Raw genomic sequence first — 19,912 nt, forward strand, 5'->3', positions numbered from 1 at the left:
CGTGAAAATTTAAAAAGGACAACTGATTAGTCACAATCCCATCGATATTAATTTTTAAATGCGATTGGAACAGCGCAAAGAAACTGCGTTAGTAGAAAATCTATAGAGATCATTCTTTGCGCGGTTAAAAGTAATTTCTAATAATTCAAAACTAATTAAGTAAGATTAATATCGTTCTATAGTTAAAATATACGATTTTTTTTTTAATATAAGAAATGGAGTAAGATAAATTTGCTTACTGACCTCTTGTTGCTGTGCAGTTGCGGCTTGTTTCAACTTGGCTTGTGCGGCTTTGAGTGCACTGCGAACAAAATTGTATCGTTAGTGACATACTGTACGAGCATTTGAATTTTTATGCCTGATACTGACTCTTGAAGTTCTCTGATTTGTCTCTCCTTGGCATTCTGCTCTTCCTGAGTCATCTGCATCAGGTGCAGTAACCTTTCCGTCTCGGCCGAGCTTCTGGTCGACTCTTCTTTCGCCTTTTCCAGCTCCTTCTCGGAATTTTCGAGAGCCTTCTGCATTTCCGCCAACCTCTTGTCCGGCGACCCACCGCTCTATACAAAGAAGAAAGTGAACTTGAAAAAATTAGCAAGCGATATCGATCTTCTTTTTTGGAACTATTTATCGCGCGAGAACAAGGCCGGATGTAATTTCAATAAACAACTGATCTATCAAGTTACTCTTTGTAACTGCTGCTCCAACTGATCCATCTTCGCTTTCCGTTTCTTTAGGTCCTGGTCGAGACCTTGGAGCGTCCTCTCCTTCTCCTCTATCGTTCTAGCTTTCTGATCTACGGACTTCGCTCGTTCTTCCATCTGCTTTCTCTGTTCTTCCACTTGGCGTCTCTGCTCCTCCAATTGTCTTCTCTCTTGAGTAGTATCGATACCAGCCTTCGCGGCGCCAGCTTGGAGTTTCTTGTTCGCCTCGTGCAAGTCCACCTGCGTCGAAACAAACGTTGTAAACTTTCGTTCTTCCCCGTTTACGAGACGCTACAGCTAGGCAAATGAAAGCCGTTTCGCTCATAGCCGCGACCATTACGTCTAAACGTGCACTCTGATTTTTTTCTATACTTTTCAGAGGCGTTTTTCTTTTGGTATCTTTGGTTGGTGTAAATTGATTTAATTTCGAATACGGTCATCATGGTCACGGCTTTCGTAAATGAGTGATGCATGAAAACGCAATTAAAAAACAAGTCAGACGCGCAGATGAGAAGAAATTCGCAATTCCTCGTATATCTAGTGACGTTCATAGCGAAGTATAATATGTACAGAATACTTATAAAAAACATATGCGTCGAGATAAAAAATGTCTCGAGGTGAACGTACGTACAAAACGTGCGGAACGCATTCTGTGTGCATTGCTCGTGATTCATTCTCCAGCCTGTACAAAACAATCGTGAATCGCAGACACAAGGCTTGATTCTCGTGGTCATTCGTCGCATCTTACAAAAACGAAGTAACCATTTTCTATCTCTGGCATCTCGAATACAGTGGCATGCTCCCAAAACGAAACAAAAATTAAGGAAACGAAAAAGTGATACTCGTAATAAGGTTGCTCATCGTTGCGATGTCGAACGCGCAACAAAATTACAGCAGTAACAGTAACCAGCCAAATGAATCGGCGAATGAGAGGATCGTTGTGATATTAACTGCAAGTTTCTGATCATTTAGAAAGAAGGAACAATTCCTTTTTTTCGTATCGCTTCGATCGTCTCGTCGCTGATGCTGGTGATAACAATAACAAACATAACGATAAAAATCGGCATAACGGAAAAGAAAGAGCAATGGGCGCGTATGGCTGTGCTTGAGAGTAATCGCAAATGGTTTTGGGGGAAACGATTTCGTGGAGAAACGAGGGGTTCATAGAGGTAGGTTAAAAAAATTCGAGGAGAATGATAATGATGAAGGCGATGTTGCGCTTCGCTGTGAAGTGTGACGGACGCCCCGAGATATACATGTACGCAACATAAGATGAGAAAGATTGTGCGGGTGCATCGTGGTTTGGTTTTTTTCCGATTTCGTTTGTATACGTATATATATATCTTATTTATATGTATATATATATATACACGATATCGTTCGATCGTTATCGTTCTGTTACATATGCATAATATTTGATATATGATTTGACTTTTTTTTTGTTTGTTATTTGCGGCGTGTATATGAGCTGTGGGCGAGTTTCTGCTTCGTCGACGACGAAGGCAGAGGCTGCGGTTGAAATGAGAAGACATAGAGAGACGAGGAGGCGCGATGACGTGTCGGCAGCCGGTCGACAACGATCAGCCAACGGTATACATAGGCAGAGACATAGTGCAGGCATTATATGGTGCGGATGTAGGCTGTAGTAGTGTAGGTTAGCGCGCGAGCGAGTGCAGGTCGTGCTGCTGCTAACCTGATATTTGTGCAGTTCCTGGCACAGCTTTTCGAGCTGTTCCTGGAACCGCTCGCGCTCGACGCCTGCCTGCTTAACGTTCTCTTGCGCGCGCTCGAGCTCCTTTTTCAACCTGGCGACCTCCTGGCCGTTTTGTTGCGGATGCTGTTGCTGCTGCTGTAGCTGTTGTTGTTGCTGCTGCATCGTCACCTGCATCTGCTGGATCTGCTGTTGTTGAGCGTGTAGCTGCCTCTCGGTGTTCTGGATACGTTTTTGTAGCTCAGCAGCCTGCCTCTCGGCCGCGTCCGCCCGTTGTTTCTCCGTCTCGCATAGCTTCCTCCATTGTTCGAGCTGTGCCTCGTTCACGCCACCGGCAGCCGCGCTCGTATCCCTCGAGACGATCTGCTTCTGAAGTTCTTGCACGCGTTTCTCGGCCTGATCGGCCCTCTGTCGTTCCTTCGTCTGGGCCTGAGTCAGGTTTTGCACCTGCTGGCTCAGCCGATGAACCTCTCGCATCTGCGCCTCGAGGGCCTCCTTCGCGGCTCTATCCGGCGTCTGCGCGTGTACCCTCTGTTGTTGCATCTGCTGCAACCGGCGAACCTCCTCGCGTTGACGCTCGAGCTCCGCTTCGTTCGTGTTCAGTTCCTGCTGGAAGTTGACCAGCATCTCCTGCGATTTCTCTAGCTGTATCACCAATTGATCGCGTTCCACTTGCAGCTGTTTCGCCTCCGCCTCGAGCTTTTCCTTCACCTTCTCGATCTTCTCCGAGTGTTTCTCTCGATTCTCGAGGATCGCGGCCATCTTGTCGCGTTCCCGTTGAGCGAGCTGCAGCTCGTGCTGTAAATGAGCTATCTCCTCGCTGCCAGCGATTTGTTGTTGCTGCTGTTGTTGTTGCTGCTGCTGTTGCACCCGTCTCAGTTCCTGCCTGAGTGCCTCCCGTTCGTCCCTGAGCAGCTGCATCTCCGCGGCTAGCCGTTCGAGCTCCTTCTTGTTCGCCTCTGCGGCCTCCTGATACTTGGCCGTCTGCATGTGCGTCTTCTCGAGTTCCTTGGCCAGTCTGCCCGCTTCGAGCTCCACCTGATCGCGCGCGACGATCGCCTTGTCGAGGCTGGCGCGCAGCCGTTCGACCTCGATGCTCGCGCTCTCCGATCTGGTCTTACCCTCGGTTTGCATCAGTCTCTCGAGCCGTACAATCTCGACGCGGAGCTTCTCGTTGTCCGCCTCCAGGGCGTCCGCTCTCGCCTTCACCTTGTCGTGACGATCGCGTATCTTCTCGGTTTCGATTCTAGCGCGTTCGATCTCGCCGCGATTCCGCTCCTGCGCCGCAGTCGCCTTGTTGGTCTCCTCGCGCGCCCGCTCGAGCTGAAGCTGCGTCTCGTGCAGCTTCGCCTCGAGCTCGGCGTTGCCCGACTGCGTCCTCTTCAGCTCCGACTCACGGCCTTCCAGGCGTTCGCGCAGCTTGTCCACCTCCTGTTGTAGCCTACTACCCTCGCTTTGCCACTTCTCTTGCTCGTACTGGTATTTACCTCGCACCCCTTCCGCACGTTCCAGATCGGCGCGCAGCCTCGAGGCGTCCTGCTCGGCCTTCCTCGCGCGTTCAAGTTCCGCCAACGCCTTCTCCAGCCGATCGCGGAGCCGCTCCACCTCCAGCTTCGCCCACTCGTGTTCCTCCTTCTGCCGTTCTTGGCTTTCTTGATACTTGCCGAACCTGGTCGCGTACCTCTCGCACTCTTCGCGCGCGCTCTCAGCCTCCACTCGCAGCCGCTCCGTCTCCGCTTGCGCCTTCCTCACTTCGGCTTGCTGCCTGTCGTGCTTCTCGTACATCTTTTCTATCTCCAGCTGCATTCGTGCTAACTCCTCCTGCGTCTTATCTGTCGCCGCCTGAGCCTTGGTCAACTGGGAGTGAGCGCGCTCCAATTCGAAACTGATCCTCTCGTTGTCAGCTACAAGTTTCTCTCTTTCGTTCTGTAACCTGCGTAGCTCGATCTGCGATTTCTCGTAACGTTCCCGTACCATTTCCAGATCCACCGCTAACCTATCTAGATCTTCCTTCGATTTCTCTTCGTGTTCTTTCGTGCGACCTAATTGGAGAGCCGCTCGATCGTACATCTCTTGCACGCGGGCCAATTCCTCTTGGGCTTTCCTTGCCTCGTCGCGACTCTTCGATGCCAACATCTGTTGCTTTTCCGCCTCGAGCTCTAGCCTGTCTTTGTCAGCTTCCATCACTTCGATGCGATTTTGCAGCCGATACACCTCGCTCTGGGCTCTGTCGAAATCATAACAAGATTTTTCGTGATCGATCGTCACTCTTATCGAACGAAAAATCACGATCGCTCACCTGTCGTACTTCTCCAGCATCTTCTCGAACTCCTTGTTCGCGTTCTCCCGTTCCTCGTGAGCCTTGTTCATCGAGTATTGCGCTTTCTCCAGTTTCTCCTTCAGGATTTCGATTTCAGTCATAGCGTCGTCTCGTTCAAGCTACGTTACAATGACCAATTTTATACAATTTTATAACGAGATACAACTTTGTAATTAAATACAATTTTAAGCAATTTCGTTGCTCTCTCTCTCTCTCTCTTTCTCTCCCGACATTAACTGTCCTTGATGACCTACAAGAAAAATCAGGCTACTTACGGTTAACTTCTGGTGAGAATTGTGAGCCTTCTCCCATCTCTCTTTAACTAATTCGAGTTCCGATAGTACGTTCTCCTTGTCCCGTTGCATTTTCGCTATTTGATTCTGTAGGAACTCTATCCTCTCGTGCAGTTTCTCTGTTTCTTCCTGAAAGTTGTCCCTCTCCTTCTGTAGTCGTTGCATTATCATCTGGATGTAAAAGGATACTTTTACTAATGTTACCTGTCTTCGTAGTGGATACTTTAGTCAAATATGATCCGTGACCATGTTTCTGTTATCACCTTCTCTTACCTGAGCTTTCTCGTACTTATCCTGCAACCGGTCAACTTCCAATTGAATCGTTTCCCGTTCTTTCTGCATCCTTGTCGATTGGCCGAGTGCTTTGTCCAGTTGACTTTGCAAGTTTTCGAAATCGTAGTTCTGCTTTTCCTTTTCCATTTGCATCTATATGGAATCGAATCGTTCCACCGTAACTTTTCTAGTCTCTATCTTAAGTCTGTGTTTACGTTTTACGAGCTACTCAGGAGCCAAATTAATTAACTCCAATTGATTTTCCTTTTTTAATATTTCAAAGTGGTTTACCCTCTCAATTTCGATAAAGTTGCCTAGTTTAGCTTCTATGTGATTTACATAAAATATTCAACTTTTTAAATATTAACTTAGTAATTTCCAGAAAAGTTGTTTCGCGTAACAGAGGTAAATTTACACGTGAAAACTGTAGGTAAATTCTCTTTCACTTACCCTGCGAATTTCCGTTTGCGTTTTATCCAATTTCTCTTGAAGCTTGTCCACTTCACTTTGCGTTTTGTCCAGTAGATTTTGCAATTTATCCTGTTGAAGTTGTGCCTTGCCCAGAGTAGCCTGTGTCCGTTCCAGTTCCTCTTGTGTTTTCTCAAGTTCCGCGATTGCCTTGTCCCGTTCCGAGTGCAGACGAGCCACCGAAGCCTGTGCTCGATCGTATTCATCTCGAAGACTCTCTTGTTCACCCTGAGCATTTTCCAATCTGGCCTTCAGTCTGTACACCTCACCTTGACTCTTTTCCACCTTTAAAAACCATAAAAAAGTTTTAACACTTTTTACATTTCATTCCATTCGGTTCGTCGAAGTATTTAAGACACGTTTAATCGTTTGTGTTGAATTTTCACCGGATAAACTCATCGGATATTCAAGCGATCGCCAGCTCAAGAATCTCATAATTCTACTTGCTTCGAGGTTTACGTCTACGAAATTAATCTCTAGAATTTCCCATCTTGTAATAGTTGCGTCGTCGGAGAAAATACATGCACGTCGTTATTAATATAGATTTAACGCGTTGCCTGTTCATCACGTTGCGTTAATTAAAATCAATTTCTCCTCTGCTTGCTGTAACCTACGTTCGTATCATTCGTGCTTATTAATGTTTCCACGTGAAGCGATGATTTATTATTATACAGGGATTAAATAAATACATCGACTCGAGTAATCAGTCCGAGGGAAAAAGCTCGACGACCTAAAGAAAAGCTCTAAAGAGAAATCTTTTCTGGAAGAGTCAATCATTCGAAATGGATCGAAACGAGGGGTAACGAGCAACCCCTACGGAAATTCTAGTCAGGTGTCTTCGATTGCACTCGAGTGTGAAGTTGCGTGCAATTTTCCGGCCACTTAGCCGGTAGTTTCATTACCGGTTCGTTTCGCGCCATCGACGAACATCGGGAACACCGGCGATGCCTGGGAAGAACGAAGGCGTGATTGGAAATTAGATTCGACTACCACAGCGTGTACGGATCGGGACCAGACTGTGGTGGCCTCGTGAATCGATCGCGATTAAAGGCGATTGTTCTTGCTTCTTGGAAGCGGAACAGGGCTGCCAAGTAGACTCGATCGTTCATTAATAGAGGCAAAACGACCAGCTACAGATTATGGGGATGGGAATCGTAGCCGGGGATACTTCGGTGGTTAATTGGTCGCAAGGCAGGTCCCTTGACGCGCGATCTTTTTATCGACTCGACTAGTTCATCGATTACTTGATTCAACGAAAAGTACCGTCAGCGGTGGAAGTGATTTCTGCGCGAGATTTGCGGATTCGTTTCGCTTCGAATCGATCATGTGGTTAGAAGGTTTGTTAAAGCATTCGTGACCGGTGACCGAGACGTTGAGTCATGCTATTGAGTCACGATACGTTTCCCCAATCGCCGGAGACTCAGCGGTTCGCTGATCTGCAGAAATTTACATTTCAATCAATTTTCGAACTGTTGACAAGAAAGTCAATTCTGTTCAAGAAATGAATTCTAGGATGAGACAACAAAAGAGCGAAACGATTATTGGTTTCAAAATCAAGCGAATAAAATGTTTAAAAGAGTTCATTTATAAATAGAGAATAGAATATATTATTCTATATATCATTTTATAACTGTCAACTATTGGGGACAAGAACGTCTCGAATGTGTGGAAACAGAGATGGTCAGCATTGGCTAATATATCTGAGACGCTCTGGCGAGATTGTAAAAGTATTTTGGTAGCTGTAAAACCGTTTAAGTGGAGTAGAAGCGATATTTTACCTTTTCTTGCAGAGCAGCAGCTTCAGCCCTAGCTCTTTCGTTGTCAGCCTGCGTGACCCTGAGCTCAGCCTGAGCTCTCCTGAGTTCCGCGGCTGTCTTCTCGGCTCTTTCGGAGATCCTGTCCATTTCCTGAGAGGAATTCAGCGTGCTTCTGCCGTAAGTGCTCTGAGACCTTTCGAGATCGTGCCTGAGTCTTTCGTTTTCCAGTTCGAGCCTGGTCAGTCTCTGTTTGGCAGCCTCCCAGTCGGCTCCGCTACGACCAACCTCGGACGCAGCCTTGTCCAGTTCGGCTTTGCTCTTGCCGAGCTCCGACTGTGAACTTTCCAGCTTCGCTTCCAGTCGGTCTTTTTCTGCTTGTGCTCTTTCCAAACGGGCGCCCAATTTCTCAACCTGCCGTGAACAGAAACGGTCAGAAACTAACACTTGGACGATCTTTGGCCAAGGAACAACGCGAGAAAAGCGTACGAAGTGTTTTTTTGTTTTTGTTAGCAGGGGCAATGGTGGGAAGTTAAAGTTTCACAGAAGCTCGAGCTGCATTATTGATCGTATCGACTGAAACGATGCTAAACAAGGTGTACTTCGAACGCACTTAGAATTGGATACGTTCCTTATAAATTTGTAATCAATATACGATTTAGTCTAGTCCGGGCAAATTGATAGGGAAGAGGAATCGATTGGGAGACAAAAAGGTGTATTGTGTTACCACGAGGACTTACTTCGGACTCGAGAGCGTGTATTTTCATTTTGTACTCGGCGATTTCCCTCTCGTGTAATTCCCTTTCTTCCTGTTTCTCCTGTTCCGCCCGGTCCCTCTGTTCCCGTAATTGTGCCATTTGCTTCTCCTTATCTCCTATCGCCTCTTCGAGGCTACTGAGGGCACCTTCGCTGCTGCAGTGGTGCGCCTGCATTGCCGTTAAACGCGCCCTGGCCATGTCGACCTGGTTGTCCTTTTCCTTCAGCAGATCCTCTAGATTCTCGATCTGTATTAACAACAACTTGGCTGTTAGAGGTTCTACTTTTCTTTCATTCCTTTCAGACGGGTCGATCGAAATCGCGCAAAGTCTTAGACAGCGAGAAAATAAGTTGCGATGGAACAAGATGTTTTAAGAACCATACAGTTTTATTGGATCGAAGATGATCAGAGAGAATGTTAATTCGTGTGCAATTAATTTCAGTCAACGTGATTAGTGGTGTATTCTCTTAACCGTGTTAGGGATCCGCAGTTTACCATGCACAAACCATTAATATAATCGTAAATTCTTACTTACCTGCCATCTCGTATCATCGATCTTCACAGCCATTGTTCACGGCCCGACAAGACATTTACTCAATCAGACACTCGCGATACACAGCAACAAATAATCAACGGTCTCTATCGCGGTAGAAAAAAAAACGGAATCGTGAAAACAAGCGTTCCGCGATGCGGAAACGAAAAAATGACAAAAAAATGGTAAAAATAACAAAATGGAAAGTAATTGTCAAGCGATGTTGTCTCTAGTCGACACATTGGTAATCAACGACAGCCTGATCGATCGTAGCTTTAACAGAAATAACGTACCTCTTTCAACTCTTCTCTTTATACATATTGGCTATCGTCGATCACCAACGACACGAACAAAACATAAATACATACAGGGGTGCGATTGGTGATGAAAGTGTTGGATAAAAGAAATAAAACAAGGCGATGCAACGTAACTTGTAAGTAGCTTTATTCGAACGGAACAAGGTACAAAATGAAAAATAAACGGGTGAAAAAGGAGCTTGTGCGAACTTAAAGATAACGGGGATGTCGGGGTTTTACGTACTACAGCCTTTACACAGCACGACTAAAGAAAATATTATTACAAAAAGTGTGTCGCGCGGGCGCGCGCACGCCTCACACTCATTCCAATCGACAGCAAGATTCACACTCATGCGCACTCCGCGGTCGCATCCTACGAATATTATACGCTAAGCGCGCGCTTCCTCTTTGTCATCTGGCTGGCTGATTAATTACCAGGCCAAAACTCCTTTTTAGTTCCGGTGGAATTAATCATTACCCGCCGAGGAATGAAGAGATCGGCCAGTGATCCGCGTTTCTCTCAAGACAACAAATCGATTTATAACGATACGATTGCATTACGTCTGATACCGTTAAACATCTATCAATTTTTGATTATACGAATTACACGATCTGCGACATTTCTAAAATTATGTTTCTGTAATTATGTTCCCTATGATCGTTTCGAGTTCAGTGGAATAGGGCGACGAATATCCTTGAATGAGATAAATTATACAAGTCTGTGCAAAACGAGAGTAATTGCGAGGATCGGTAATGGAGAAGATGAATACGCGTCGACGCGCGTTTTACTCGTAATTGAAACGGATCCGTGTAATCAATTAAGCTTTAATTTACACCGGGCGATCATTATCACCGTGTGTTTAGCCATTCTGTTCGGACAGAATGGACCGCCTCCCCTTTGAAACTATAATTCACGTCGCTTTGGAGACCATTCCTACTCGTTCTGCACAGACTTTTAATCTTAAAAAGGAAACGAACGAACGAAGCTCGTAAGCTTAAAAATTCGACGCGTTAAACCTTTGTAGTTGCTCAAAGATCTCTCCTTATCAACTTACAAAGGCAACGCCAAGGCGGAGACATATATAGAATGAAAAAAGAAAGAAGAGAAAGAAATAGTTTCAGGGTTACTCACCTTACGCTGAAGCACGTTAATCTTCCTGTCTTTGATGTCCATGTGATCCTTGAGCTCAGTCAGCTCGGTGTTCATACGATTGCGTTCCTGTTGCGCCTGCATCGCGGCCTGCGTCTTTTTCTCGATCATCCGGTTCTTCTCCTCGAGCCGCTGCCGCATTTCCTCCACCTGCACGCACGTAACCACGCACACGAGGTCATCGTACGAACGTGTGCAGGGGTGGGAACCACTTGGAACAGGAGCGATTCAATCCGCATTGCACGGGCAACGTTCTGCACGCGACGTGAAAACGCTACCAATAGTCCAGCGGGCCGATTGGAGAGGGAACAGGAGGAGGGAAGCTTTGCACGACCCAGTTTCCTGCAGCCCTGTCCTTCCTTTCCCCTATAACGACCTCCCCGTAACGTCGATTTCCCCAGTTCCGACCTCCCCGTACATCGGGACCCCTTCAACGATCCCACCCTATATATGTCACTGCTGCATTTACTAGTCCATTTACTATTGCGTTTATTGTCACGTTTTCTAACGCGTTTACCAGTGTTTCGTAGGTATTCCGTATGTACCAACTTCCACGGGCGACGATTTTACAGAAGTCAAGGGGGAACCTGTTTAGAAGTTATATGGGTTTTATGCGCTTTAACTTTAAAACTCGTGATTTACGAAGCTGTAGAAAGTTTAAACTCGCCGCATTATTTTTCATTACGTGATAAACTTCTCGTAACTGTCCAATAAATTACATCGCATAGAGCAAGATCATCGTGCGAAATTGTCGATAGGAAAACTCTTCCTAAGAACTGATCGTTCGCTAGTCGCCTATGAAGGTTCGATAAAACTTCGTTCTCGAATGGAATCTTCGTAGAGAATTTATTGGGTCGTGCTAAGTTGGCTGGTAACTGCAGGATATCGCGATTGTTTGAATCGTTAACTCCATATAACTGGAATAGTTTGTTTGTGCGAGACAAAGATCGTCATCCGTTAGAATTTGTCGCTTTAGTCTGGAAGTGAGGATGCTAAACAGGAAGTTAGGACTGTCGTAAAGTAAGACACACCCGTCTTTATAAGTCTTAGTATACGTTCGTCCAGACCATAGAATTTATGCGTTCTATTACGATAAAGTCGAAAAATTTGATAAGAGTCGTTTTTCTTACGAACCTTATAATTATCGCGTTTTTTTAGTTTGCACGTGTCCTAATATTTATGAAGGAGGGTGTACGTGGAGTTAAAAAGAGTAAATGGCGTTGAAAATGGGCACTTACGTCAGCCTGCAGCATGTTGTAGTGCTCTTCCTTGGCGCAGAGCGACTCTTTGAGCACGGTGATGTGCCGTTGGTAATCCTGATGCTGCTCTTCGAGGGTTTTCATCTTGGCGGACATTGCGAGTAGTTCCTGATCCCTACGCTGCACTTCGGTCCGGAGCTCGTCCAGCTGCGAAAAAGAGTCGTCGTCCACGAGAGGATCAGTCCGTGCGACCCGGTTACGTCTCGAAACGACGACGAAACAACGAGCGACGGAGGCGTCTGGTCTGTCGTCTCTCCGTCGTGGCCGAGTACGACGACGATCAGCGGCCAACTTCCCTTCGATCGCTCGGTCGAAACGTAAATCGGCCGTGAAACGGGTCAGCCGTTTCGCCTTCCGTTCCGATCCGCCAACTTTTCGACTTGCTCAAATCGTTCTGACCAAACGGAGCCAGCCAGATCGTCACTGGCGGTCGTTGGTCTGGCTGGCTCGAAGTTTTATTCGAAAAATCGGCGCACACGGATTCCATCGAGTTTTCGTTCTATCCAATTGTTCATATCGCCTTGAATTTCATTCGAGACGATCAGTGTGCGAGAGACGGATAAAATATCAAATAGAAATTAGAGAATCTGTTCGAGGAGATGAGAAGTTCGCTGCTTCGTTCTTGGTTCATGAGCAAACAATTAGAGTAATGAGTGAACCTTTCGAGACATTCGTAAGACTGCGAATAGCTTGGTTCTGAAACAAAGCTCGGAACATCGTTTTCACCGGTGTAGCGACTAAAAAGCTTCGAGACGTCTCTCGTTTTTAATTCACTCGGAGCCTGAATCGTTGGGTTCTTATTCTTGTCGTGTCAGCGATACGTCGTCGTACTCGGACAGGAATTCTTCATACTTAGCATGCAGCGATATCGAAACCAACGATACAAAGTTACAAACAAAGTGTATCCTGCGTGTACGAGAGATATACTTATTACGTGTTCGAACGAATGTCTTAGGGGGAACGTGATAGAATTCATAGGAATAATCGAGGCTGGAATAGTTGGAAGAAGAACTGGGACGTATTATGTATTGTGTCTCTCTCTTTATTATTCGTGTACGTACCTACTACGCTCGTCTGATCTACTCTGGTGTCGGCAGGCCGCGTGAGGATCCCTCGGCGAGATCTCTTCGTTACGAGATCCCGTCGCGGGATCGCAAGCAGAATCAACACAACTAAATGTTTTCTAACTAATCAACTAGCAGAGTACGCAGCGTGGAGGAGATATCGCGGTCCTCTCTGGCAGTATGGTCCTGTGATCGAAGTATATAAGACACTTAGGAAACTGAGAATAAGCAATTTCAAGAAAAAGACATCGAAGATCGATGCGTCCTCCGCATCTACGTATATAATTTCCACGAACACGTCCCTGCTGATCTATCAACTTATAGGTCATCTTACATTCTAATCCCACGGGACGAATCCATTCGTTTGCCATATCCGTGACTTTTATGTGGGATTACTTCGATCAGAGGGTATCTCTCTAACCAGATGACGTGTACGCACGTATCTCAGCCCAAAGATAAAGCACCAGGGATCGAGGAATCGATGAAATCTATCGGTACGTTGACTGATAGCGATTCTATCGATGGATCGCGATCGAACCTCGATCCCCCCTCTCTCCAGCGTTCTATATATCGTGCTAAGATGGTGAAAAACAACAGGTCTACGTAGAGGCGAGCGATCGTGGCGATCGCTTTCGATCCGCGAAGCGGCGTCACGCATCGTCTCGGGTTCCTCGGTGTTTCTCAACGACGGCCACGAGCCGCAGAGGCAGACGTAAGGTTCTCTACGTTCACTATGTTCTACGATCGTCGTTTACGGCTGCACACATACGCACGTACGCGGGAAACTCGCGGGAAATTTTTCCTGCCTCGTCTCGTCGTCAACGAGGGAACGACGACGCGCATCGTTTCCGCGCGCGTTACGTGAACCATTGCGAACAGTCAGATCAACGACTCACACCAGAGAAAGGGACAGAAAGAGAGAAAGAAAGAGACAGTTCTCGGGGTGGCTGGCCAGTTTTCGAAAGAGGCTCGACCTTGTATAACTGTTCTATTATCGACGATGGGACGAGAAATATTCTGTTCCAATAGTTTACTCTCGAACGAAAGCTCGGATGGAAGAAAGTTGCAAGACCCGCGAAGGAAGAGGAGAAGTCGTAAAGCGAGAGAGAAAAATTTCCTTGGGGAATTCGATGTCAATTAAGAAACTAATTTCCAAGTTAGAGTAAGAGGATCGCTTGAAAACGTAGTTATACTTATTATCCATGATCGCGGTTTCAAATTTCACGGAAATTTGACGAGCACTTTTGCCGGTTATAAAAGTTTCGAGTTCCCTGGAAACTTACTGGCCACCCCAAACAGTAAGAGAACAGAAAGAGAGAGAGAGAGAAAGAGAAAGAGAGAGAGAGAGAGAGAGTGTATGTGTGTGAGAGAAAGTGTTACTACGGAACATCGAAACACTCCGTTACATAATACGGTAATCACGTAGATGGAAACGAAGGATAGGTGGTGGCTTGGAAGTGCTTCTTTGTCGGGTGAAGAATATCCTTACCTCCTCAGAAAGCTAGAATATCGGGGCACCACATTTAATAATGCTTCGCTCACCACGTAGGCCGCCCAACTCCGCCTTCCTCTTCTACTCATCGTTCTCAACCCTTTCGCTACGTAATCGGTTACGTAAGAAAACCAAGAAATCTCTTCTTCACCTTTAATTACAATGTTCATCTGGTTTAAGGGAAATGCGAAAAGATTCTCAGTTATGTTCGATCGTATCGGAAGGGTTGCTGAAATATCACTGTCGTACGTTCCATTCAATTTTTGATCGTTTAATCAACGGACAAGAAAGTTTCCGCTCATCACGATCGAACGTGATCAGCTTTCGGTATCCGTTGATTTACTAGACCATTCTTATTCCGAGCACGTAGAAATTTATACGCCGTCCATCGTTAAACGCCGCAACGTTATTAACGATCGCGGCACGATTTATCGATGATCGTTACTTCGCCGGAAAAAGGAGTCGAACGAGTTCAGCGGAATTGAGGACCACCATCCATTGCTGACTTATGGCTAACTTAGTTCTAGCTTATCTGCTAATGTTATACCCTTATGATTATGCGGATGGTGAAAAGTGACGTTCGGTTTATCTGCGAATTTACGCTAAATAGTTGCAATTATTAATTATTAAAATCGTCTCGATCATTCTCGAAATCCTCTCGATACTTGACAAATACTCGGTCCATTTCTCTTCATCATAGACTAGCTGGAAGTAGAACTAATATCGAATCTTGGGATAATTCAGCTTGTGAAATTTCTAAAGCGATCGAATCTTTAATTCTCTCGCAAAAAGATGAAGAGCAGGATTGAAATAAATCGAGTATCTAATCGCAGGTAAACCGAATTGATCCTTCGTGCTTATCTCCGCGTGTTATGAAGCTCGCGAACCAAGAAGGCTCGCGTTTAGGACGATCGTGATCTATGGTCGATGGTACGGTTACCTGATCGTAAATCGATCAACGAGACGACTGGCTAGATGATGAGAGATGCATCGAAGAGTAACGATACGTTGTCTGCGTGCATGCAGCATGCATCAAGGTACAAAGGACCGCTTCGAGTATTCGCATGCGCTTTCTAATAAACTGTCAGGATTCGTTGGCGAAAGAATCGTGACGCGAGAGCTAGAAAGATTGAAGCGGTGATCGGACACGAACAAACACGAACAAATTCGACCAAACGATCTACACGATCCGTACGCTGCGTACGCGATTTTATTCGAAATAGATTCGATTCCGTAAGATTGGATCGTCGATGATGAAACGAACGGTCCAATCGCTGGTGAATCTTTTCCAGCGATTTACGATCTACACAGGGGTTCTCTGTTATCGTTCAGTATGATTTCTGACATTTCATTATTACTTCATCTTCTCACAAATTTCGATTGGTTTGTATATGATGATAAAGGTTGGAATACCGGGTACGCAGGATTTTCTATTGATAATATAGATAATACAAGAATATAGTGATCTTGAAAGATAATATTGGTTTTCACTTAAATATAGCGATATCAAGGAATCCCTGCGCAGATTAAAGTGCCTGAATAATTTGAATGATTGCTACCTCGCTTAAGCTGATACTAGCCGTGAAATTTTCTACTTAACTATGAATTACGATAGTGCAAGCTTTACTTTGCCTTCCAAAGATTGCTCGATCGTAAGAAAATGTTGAAAATTTTGAATCCTATAAGAAATAAAGTTGTCGATTCTGGGAGTAAGGATCTCTGTTCAAGCAACATTAAAAAAGCTTGCACCATTACAAGAGACGTACCTAAACGCGGTAGTGCTAAGAGTGGCAAGCAGTTGTCTACTTTGCCCTACACTCCCACGCATGCATCATGCCCGAACGATAGCTGTATTCGAATTCTACGCGACGAGAGAATGGCGAACGACGATGAACGTGTGATGAGAAATGCGATGATCGTGTCTGACGAGTCTTCTCTGTCACATGATTCCCACGATAAAGTGAACTGCCCGGTGACAATTTTCAAAATCGATTGATCTACCAATGAAATGATTCACCCTGATTGACCATGAACCCATACGGATGTTGACTACCGAACCGTTGAATTCGAACGAAATGTACTAGTGAAACGAATCGGCGATCGAGATGAAATGAACATGACACACGAATGTGCGAGTCTACTGGTGAGAAGTCGATGAATCGATGAGTAAAGATTGATGAAGGCGTGAGAATGACGAGATGATCGTTACCAACCGATCCTTTCCGTGGTCTTAATGTCTGTTCAGTGTGGTGACTGCGAGAAAACAAGTGAAACGAGTCAATGGCAAGGATCAGCGGTGGCAGGCGAACAAATCGGTGATAATTCTACTGGTGGGTCTACTGTCAAACAAGGGGATAAAAAGTGCAACAATCGTCAACAGGGCAGGTATCCAAGGTGTTTAGATGATTCCAATGTCGCTTGCGGAGTGCAGATAGACTGAACCTGCAAATTCTTCGGTGACAGTTAAACGGTGATCCTTTGGGATGGGGTGAACACGATTCTACCATGAGTGAATCGATCGTTTTCGTGTGGGATGAGTGCGTGAAGGACTTGATGGTTGATGTCGAGCTCTCGTGGTTGGATTTCTGAACTACGGTGATAAAATAATTTTCCATGAAACGTGACGAGAGAGGTCGTACGAGAACGGCTGATATCTCTCGTGAATAAACATAATAGAATCGGACAGGGACAGGATTGAAGTTGTTGATCAGAGAACGATTGAACAGAATCATTCTTTCTTTCTCTCTGTTGTATTATTATTATTCTCTTTTATAATCCATGTAATCGGCATCAATTCGACGCTCGATCGTCACTGACCTGCACCCTTGACCTACTCTGTCTAAATCGCGGAGGAGACTGCGAATTACAGATTGCCTCGAAGGTGCAAGGATACTGGCTTTCCTTTTGCTTTATGTCCTTTTATCTGGAACACGACATAGGAATTAAAGGGACGGAGAAAGGGAGGGATTCTTGAAAAGAATCAGGGGCAGAAACAAGACTAATGGCGTATAGTCTTAGGGTTCAAAGAACGGTACACGTTCGAACTTATTTAAGGTTTGTTCGATCTTTTTCTTTTTTTCTGTGACGTATTTGTTCGTTTTTTCTCCTGTGCAGTTTTTTTGGCGATCCTTGCGTAGCACCGTTAGCCTCGAGGCTCTCAACGTCTCAAAGAGGATTGCTTCGCACAGGTACGAATATATAAAGAGAAGCGACAAGATGTCATAGAACGTGGAAACGAAATCATTTGCTTTCATCCGTTTTCGTATTTACTTTTTTTTCTATCGTTCTCTTTTTATGTCTATCTCGGCTAGCAGAGTTCCACAGACTGAACACGCGTGAACACGCTCTGGTTCTAGGCTCGATGTGGACCTTGCGAACGTAGAGTCGTCCGGCTTGGATACGTGAGATCGTGAAAACGTCGTTGAGGTGGAAGGATGTCCGGAGATCGGGGATGTCCTTGCGAGCAAACGTACGTCGATTTCCGGTTGTCACGGTTCCATCTTCGAGGGAAGGAAACATCAGGGGGGAAAAGGAAATTATCCCTGCGGGGCTAACCCGATTTTGAGGTCGTAGTAGAGCCAGCCCGACCACTGCGATTCTGAGGAGTTCAAAACGCCTGGTGCAGCCTATTCGATGCTCTAATTGCTGTGTAATCGAGCGTAGGATCGTTCATTGGGAACAGTGCTGTTCTCGTTTAAATCCGCACAGACGAGTTTCTTAATTTCTTAATAAGCGGCGAACCCTCAAACAGGGATACACTTACACCTAGATTAGAGTAGAAAAATAAAAGATTGTCGGAACTTGCGAACGCGCTGGAGAAATCGTGTTTCAGAGCGAGCGAATGCTGTGCAATCGATCAGGAAGAGAAGACGACGTGCACGAACGAGATCAGCTTCGAGAATCCACGTCTCCTCTGGTTTCTTTTGCTGGTTAATTTAGATTTTCGCGTGATCTATCGTGACTTAGTCACGATTTGGCTATACGCGTGACTTCTAAACGCGAAATTACACCAACAGCTCGGGGATCATAGTAGTCATGGGGGGCGGTCTTAAAACGCTCTCAGCTACGAAAATATATCGTTGGAAGCTTCTTCTCGTGTTACTCTTCCTCGTCTACGCACGCATTTTACACGCACGTTTTCAGCTTCTGCTTAAGCGCATGTGTGTCGTCATCGCACACACGTGGCTACACGTGCCACAAATCTACTTTATATTTCAGTGTCTCCTAGTGGAATCTGTTCGCGGAAACCGTACGTTCCTCCAATTAGTTTGGCGAAAAAGATTTCCATAATATTGGATTCTCAGGTGGACGATTCTTTTACAAAATTGACTAGTAGTTCGAAAAGATCGAAGAATGTATCTATTATCTTACGATTCTATGCTATCGGGAAATCGAGGTTACATGTACTTTCAAACATTTCTTTCAAATGGAGAAAATTTGTTTCCAAATATATATGTATATGTATAATATATTTTTGACGACTTTAACGGTGTACTACAGGAACAGTTAGGTGCACTTTTGTACTCTGACTACGTTTAAGAATTTTTTAGGCGTTTCAATTTGCGTACCTAAAAATATGTGTTCTCCGAAAAATAGCCTTTTAACGATTCACCTTGTACGATTAACATATCGAGGATCGTCCACCCGACGAACCCTGTAAAATCTTTCTCTCAGAGTAACTAATACATGTACGGTGTACCACGAACGTAACACAGAAAATACATCCTCTTACGAATGTACAGAGACTCTAAACGTAATCGAAACAACACGTGTATCTTCTACGAAGACACTTCTCTAATTAATTAGGGACTGTACAACGTCAACGGTCTATAGATATTCTAGAATTCAACGACATATATTCATCCTCTAAGGCCTAGACATTAGGTACGCACAGTTGCTCTCGGGCTCTACACGTAGAAGCTACCGAATTGTGACTTTCTCATTGACTTTCTCTCACAGAATTGCCCGAGACCCATCTCGAAGTTCCCCTTGTCTCGCGCTTCCTCGACTTTCCTTGTTCCGCTTTTCCTTCGTACGATTCGCGGAAACAGGACTGCGTAAGACGATCCCAAGTCTAAGGGGAACGATCGCAGAGAGAAACGATGGAAGATCGATATATCGAGGATCGATGTTGATTGCAGAGACACGAGAGGAACGAGGTATGTATCGGGTTTTCCGTCGGTTCTTCTCGTAAATCTACGACTTCTTAAACAGGTACAATCGAGTCAAAAAATAGAAACTCTGCTGTTCTCGATAAGAAAGGGATCTCGGGAGGTAAAGAAAACAGGTACGCTAATGTGCCACGAGTGCACACGTACGATATATACGAGTCGATGAGAAGTAAAATGCTCCTTTTTCTATTCATTGTATCATTTTCGACAAAAAATGACCGACGAAAAGTATGGTCGCTGGGTGAGAGGATGCTCAGGAACGTCCTCCTCCCTTCGTGGGGAAATAAGTTTTATTCGTTGAAAAAACATTCCGCCTGTCGAAAGAAAGCATGGCCACGAATAAAAGTAGAAAAAGTAAGCGTATCGTGTCTTAGACCAAACGTGGGGAATGCTCCCGCTCGAGATTTTAACGCGTTCTCGAGCTTTCCCTCGGGAATGTGTGCGGTTTCTATAAAACCTTTGTCAAAGTAAGTATCGCTCGACGAAACGGTGTATGTACATATCTCAGCGACTGTAGTCAGCGTGTCATCTTAGCTCTCACGGACTCATATACACGTGGCACGCGTACGACGCGGCGTTCGAGAAGACAAGACGAAAGGAATCGAAAGATCCGCGGGACGTTACGACCTGACCGATTCGACTGACGATCATCACGTCACGCAGTTTCCTGG

General features: G+C 45.3%; 1 protein-coding gene across 7 annotated transcripts in view; it reads right to left on the bottom strand.

Moving 5' to 3' along the window:
• LOC117230340 (trichohyalin) overlaps nucleotides 1-19,912 on the bottom strand; it is a 60,242-nt gene that overhangs the window by 3,996 nt on the left and 36,334 nt on the right. For 5 of the 7 annotated variants that reach the window (XM_033487677.1, XM_033487679.1, XM_033487681.1 and 2 more), the window contains 12 exons: nucleotides 11,494-11,661; nucleotides 10,238-10,405; nucleotides 8,261-8,524; nucleotides 7,545-7,934; nucleotides 5,749-6,051; nucleotides 5,299-5,451; nucleotides 5,008-5,196; nucleotides 4,712-4,851; nucleotides 2,395-4,639; nucleotides 684-941; nucleotides 370-557; nucleotides 244-301 (listed from right to left, as the gene is read on the bottom strand). In XM_033487677.1, the coding sequence (XP_033343568.1) occupies nucleotides 244-301; nucleotides 370-557; nucleotides 684-941; nucleotides 2,395-4,639; nucleotides 4,712-4,851; nucleotides 5,008-5,196; nucleotides 5,299-5,451; nucleotides 5,749-6,051; nucleotides 7,545-7,934; nucleotides 8,261-8,524; nucleotides 10,238-10,405; nucleotides 11,494-11,661 (4,524 nt within the window). Of the gene's footprint in view, nucleotides 1-243; nucleotides 302-369; nucleotides 558-683; nucleotides 942-2,394; nucleotides 4,640-4,711; nucleotides 4,852-5,007; nucleotides 5,197-5,298; nucleotides 5,452-5,748; nucleotides 6,052-7,544; nucleotides 7,935-8,260; nucleotides 8,525-10,237; nucleotides 10,406-11,493; nucleotides 11,662-14,067; nucleotides 14,080-19,912 lie in introns of all 7 variants that reach the window. The other 2 variants (XM_033487680.1, XM_033487682.1) reach the window with 1 other exon arrangement.

This window comes from Bombus vosnesenskii, unplaced genomic scaffold (genome assembly GCF_011952255.1).
Source record: "Bombus vosnesenskii isolate JDL3184/JDL3185 unplaced genomic scaffold, Bvos_JDL3184-5_v1.1 scf7180000013266, whole genome shotgun sequence".
NCBI lineage: Eukaryota > Metazoa > Arthropoda > Insecta > Hymenoptera > Apidae > Bombus > Bombus vosnesenskii.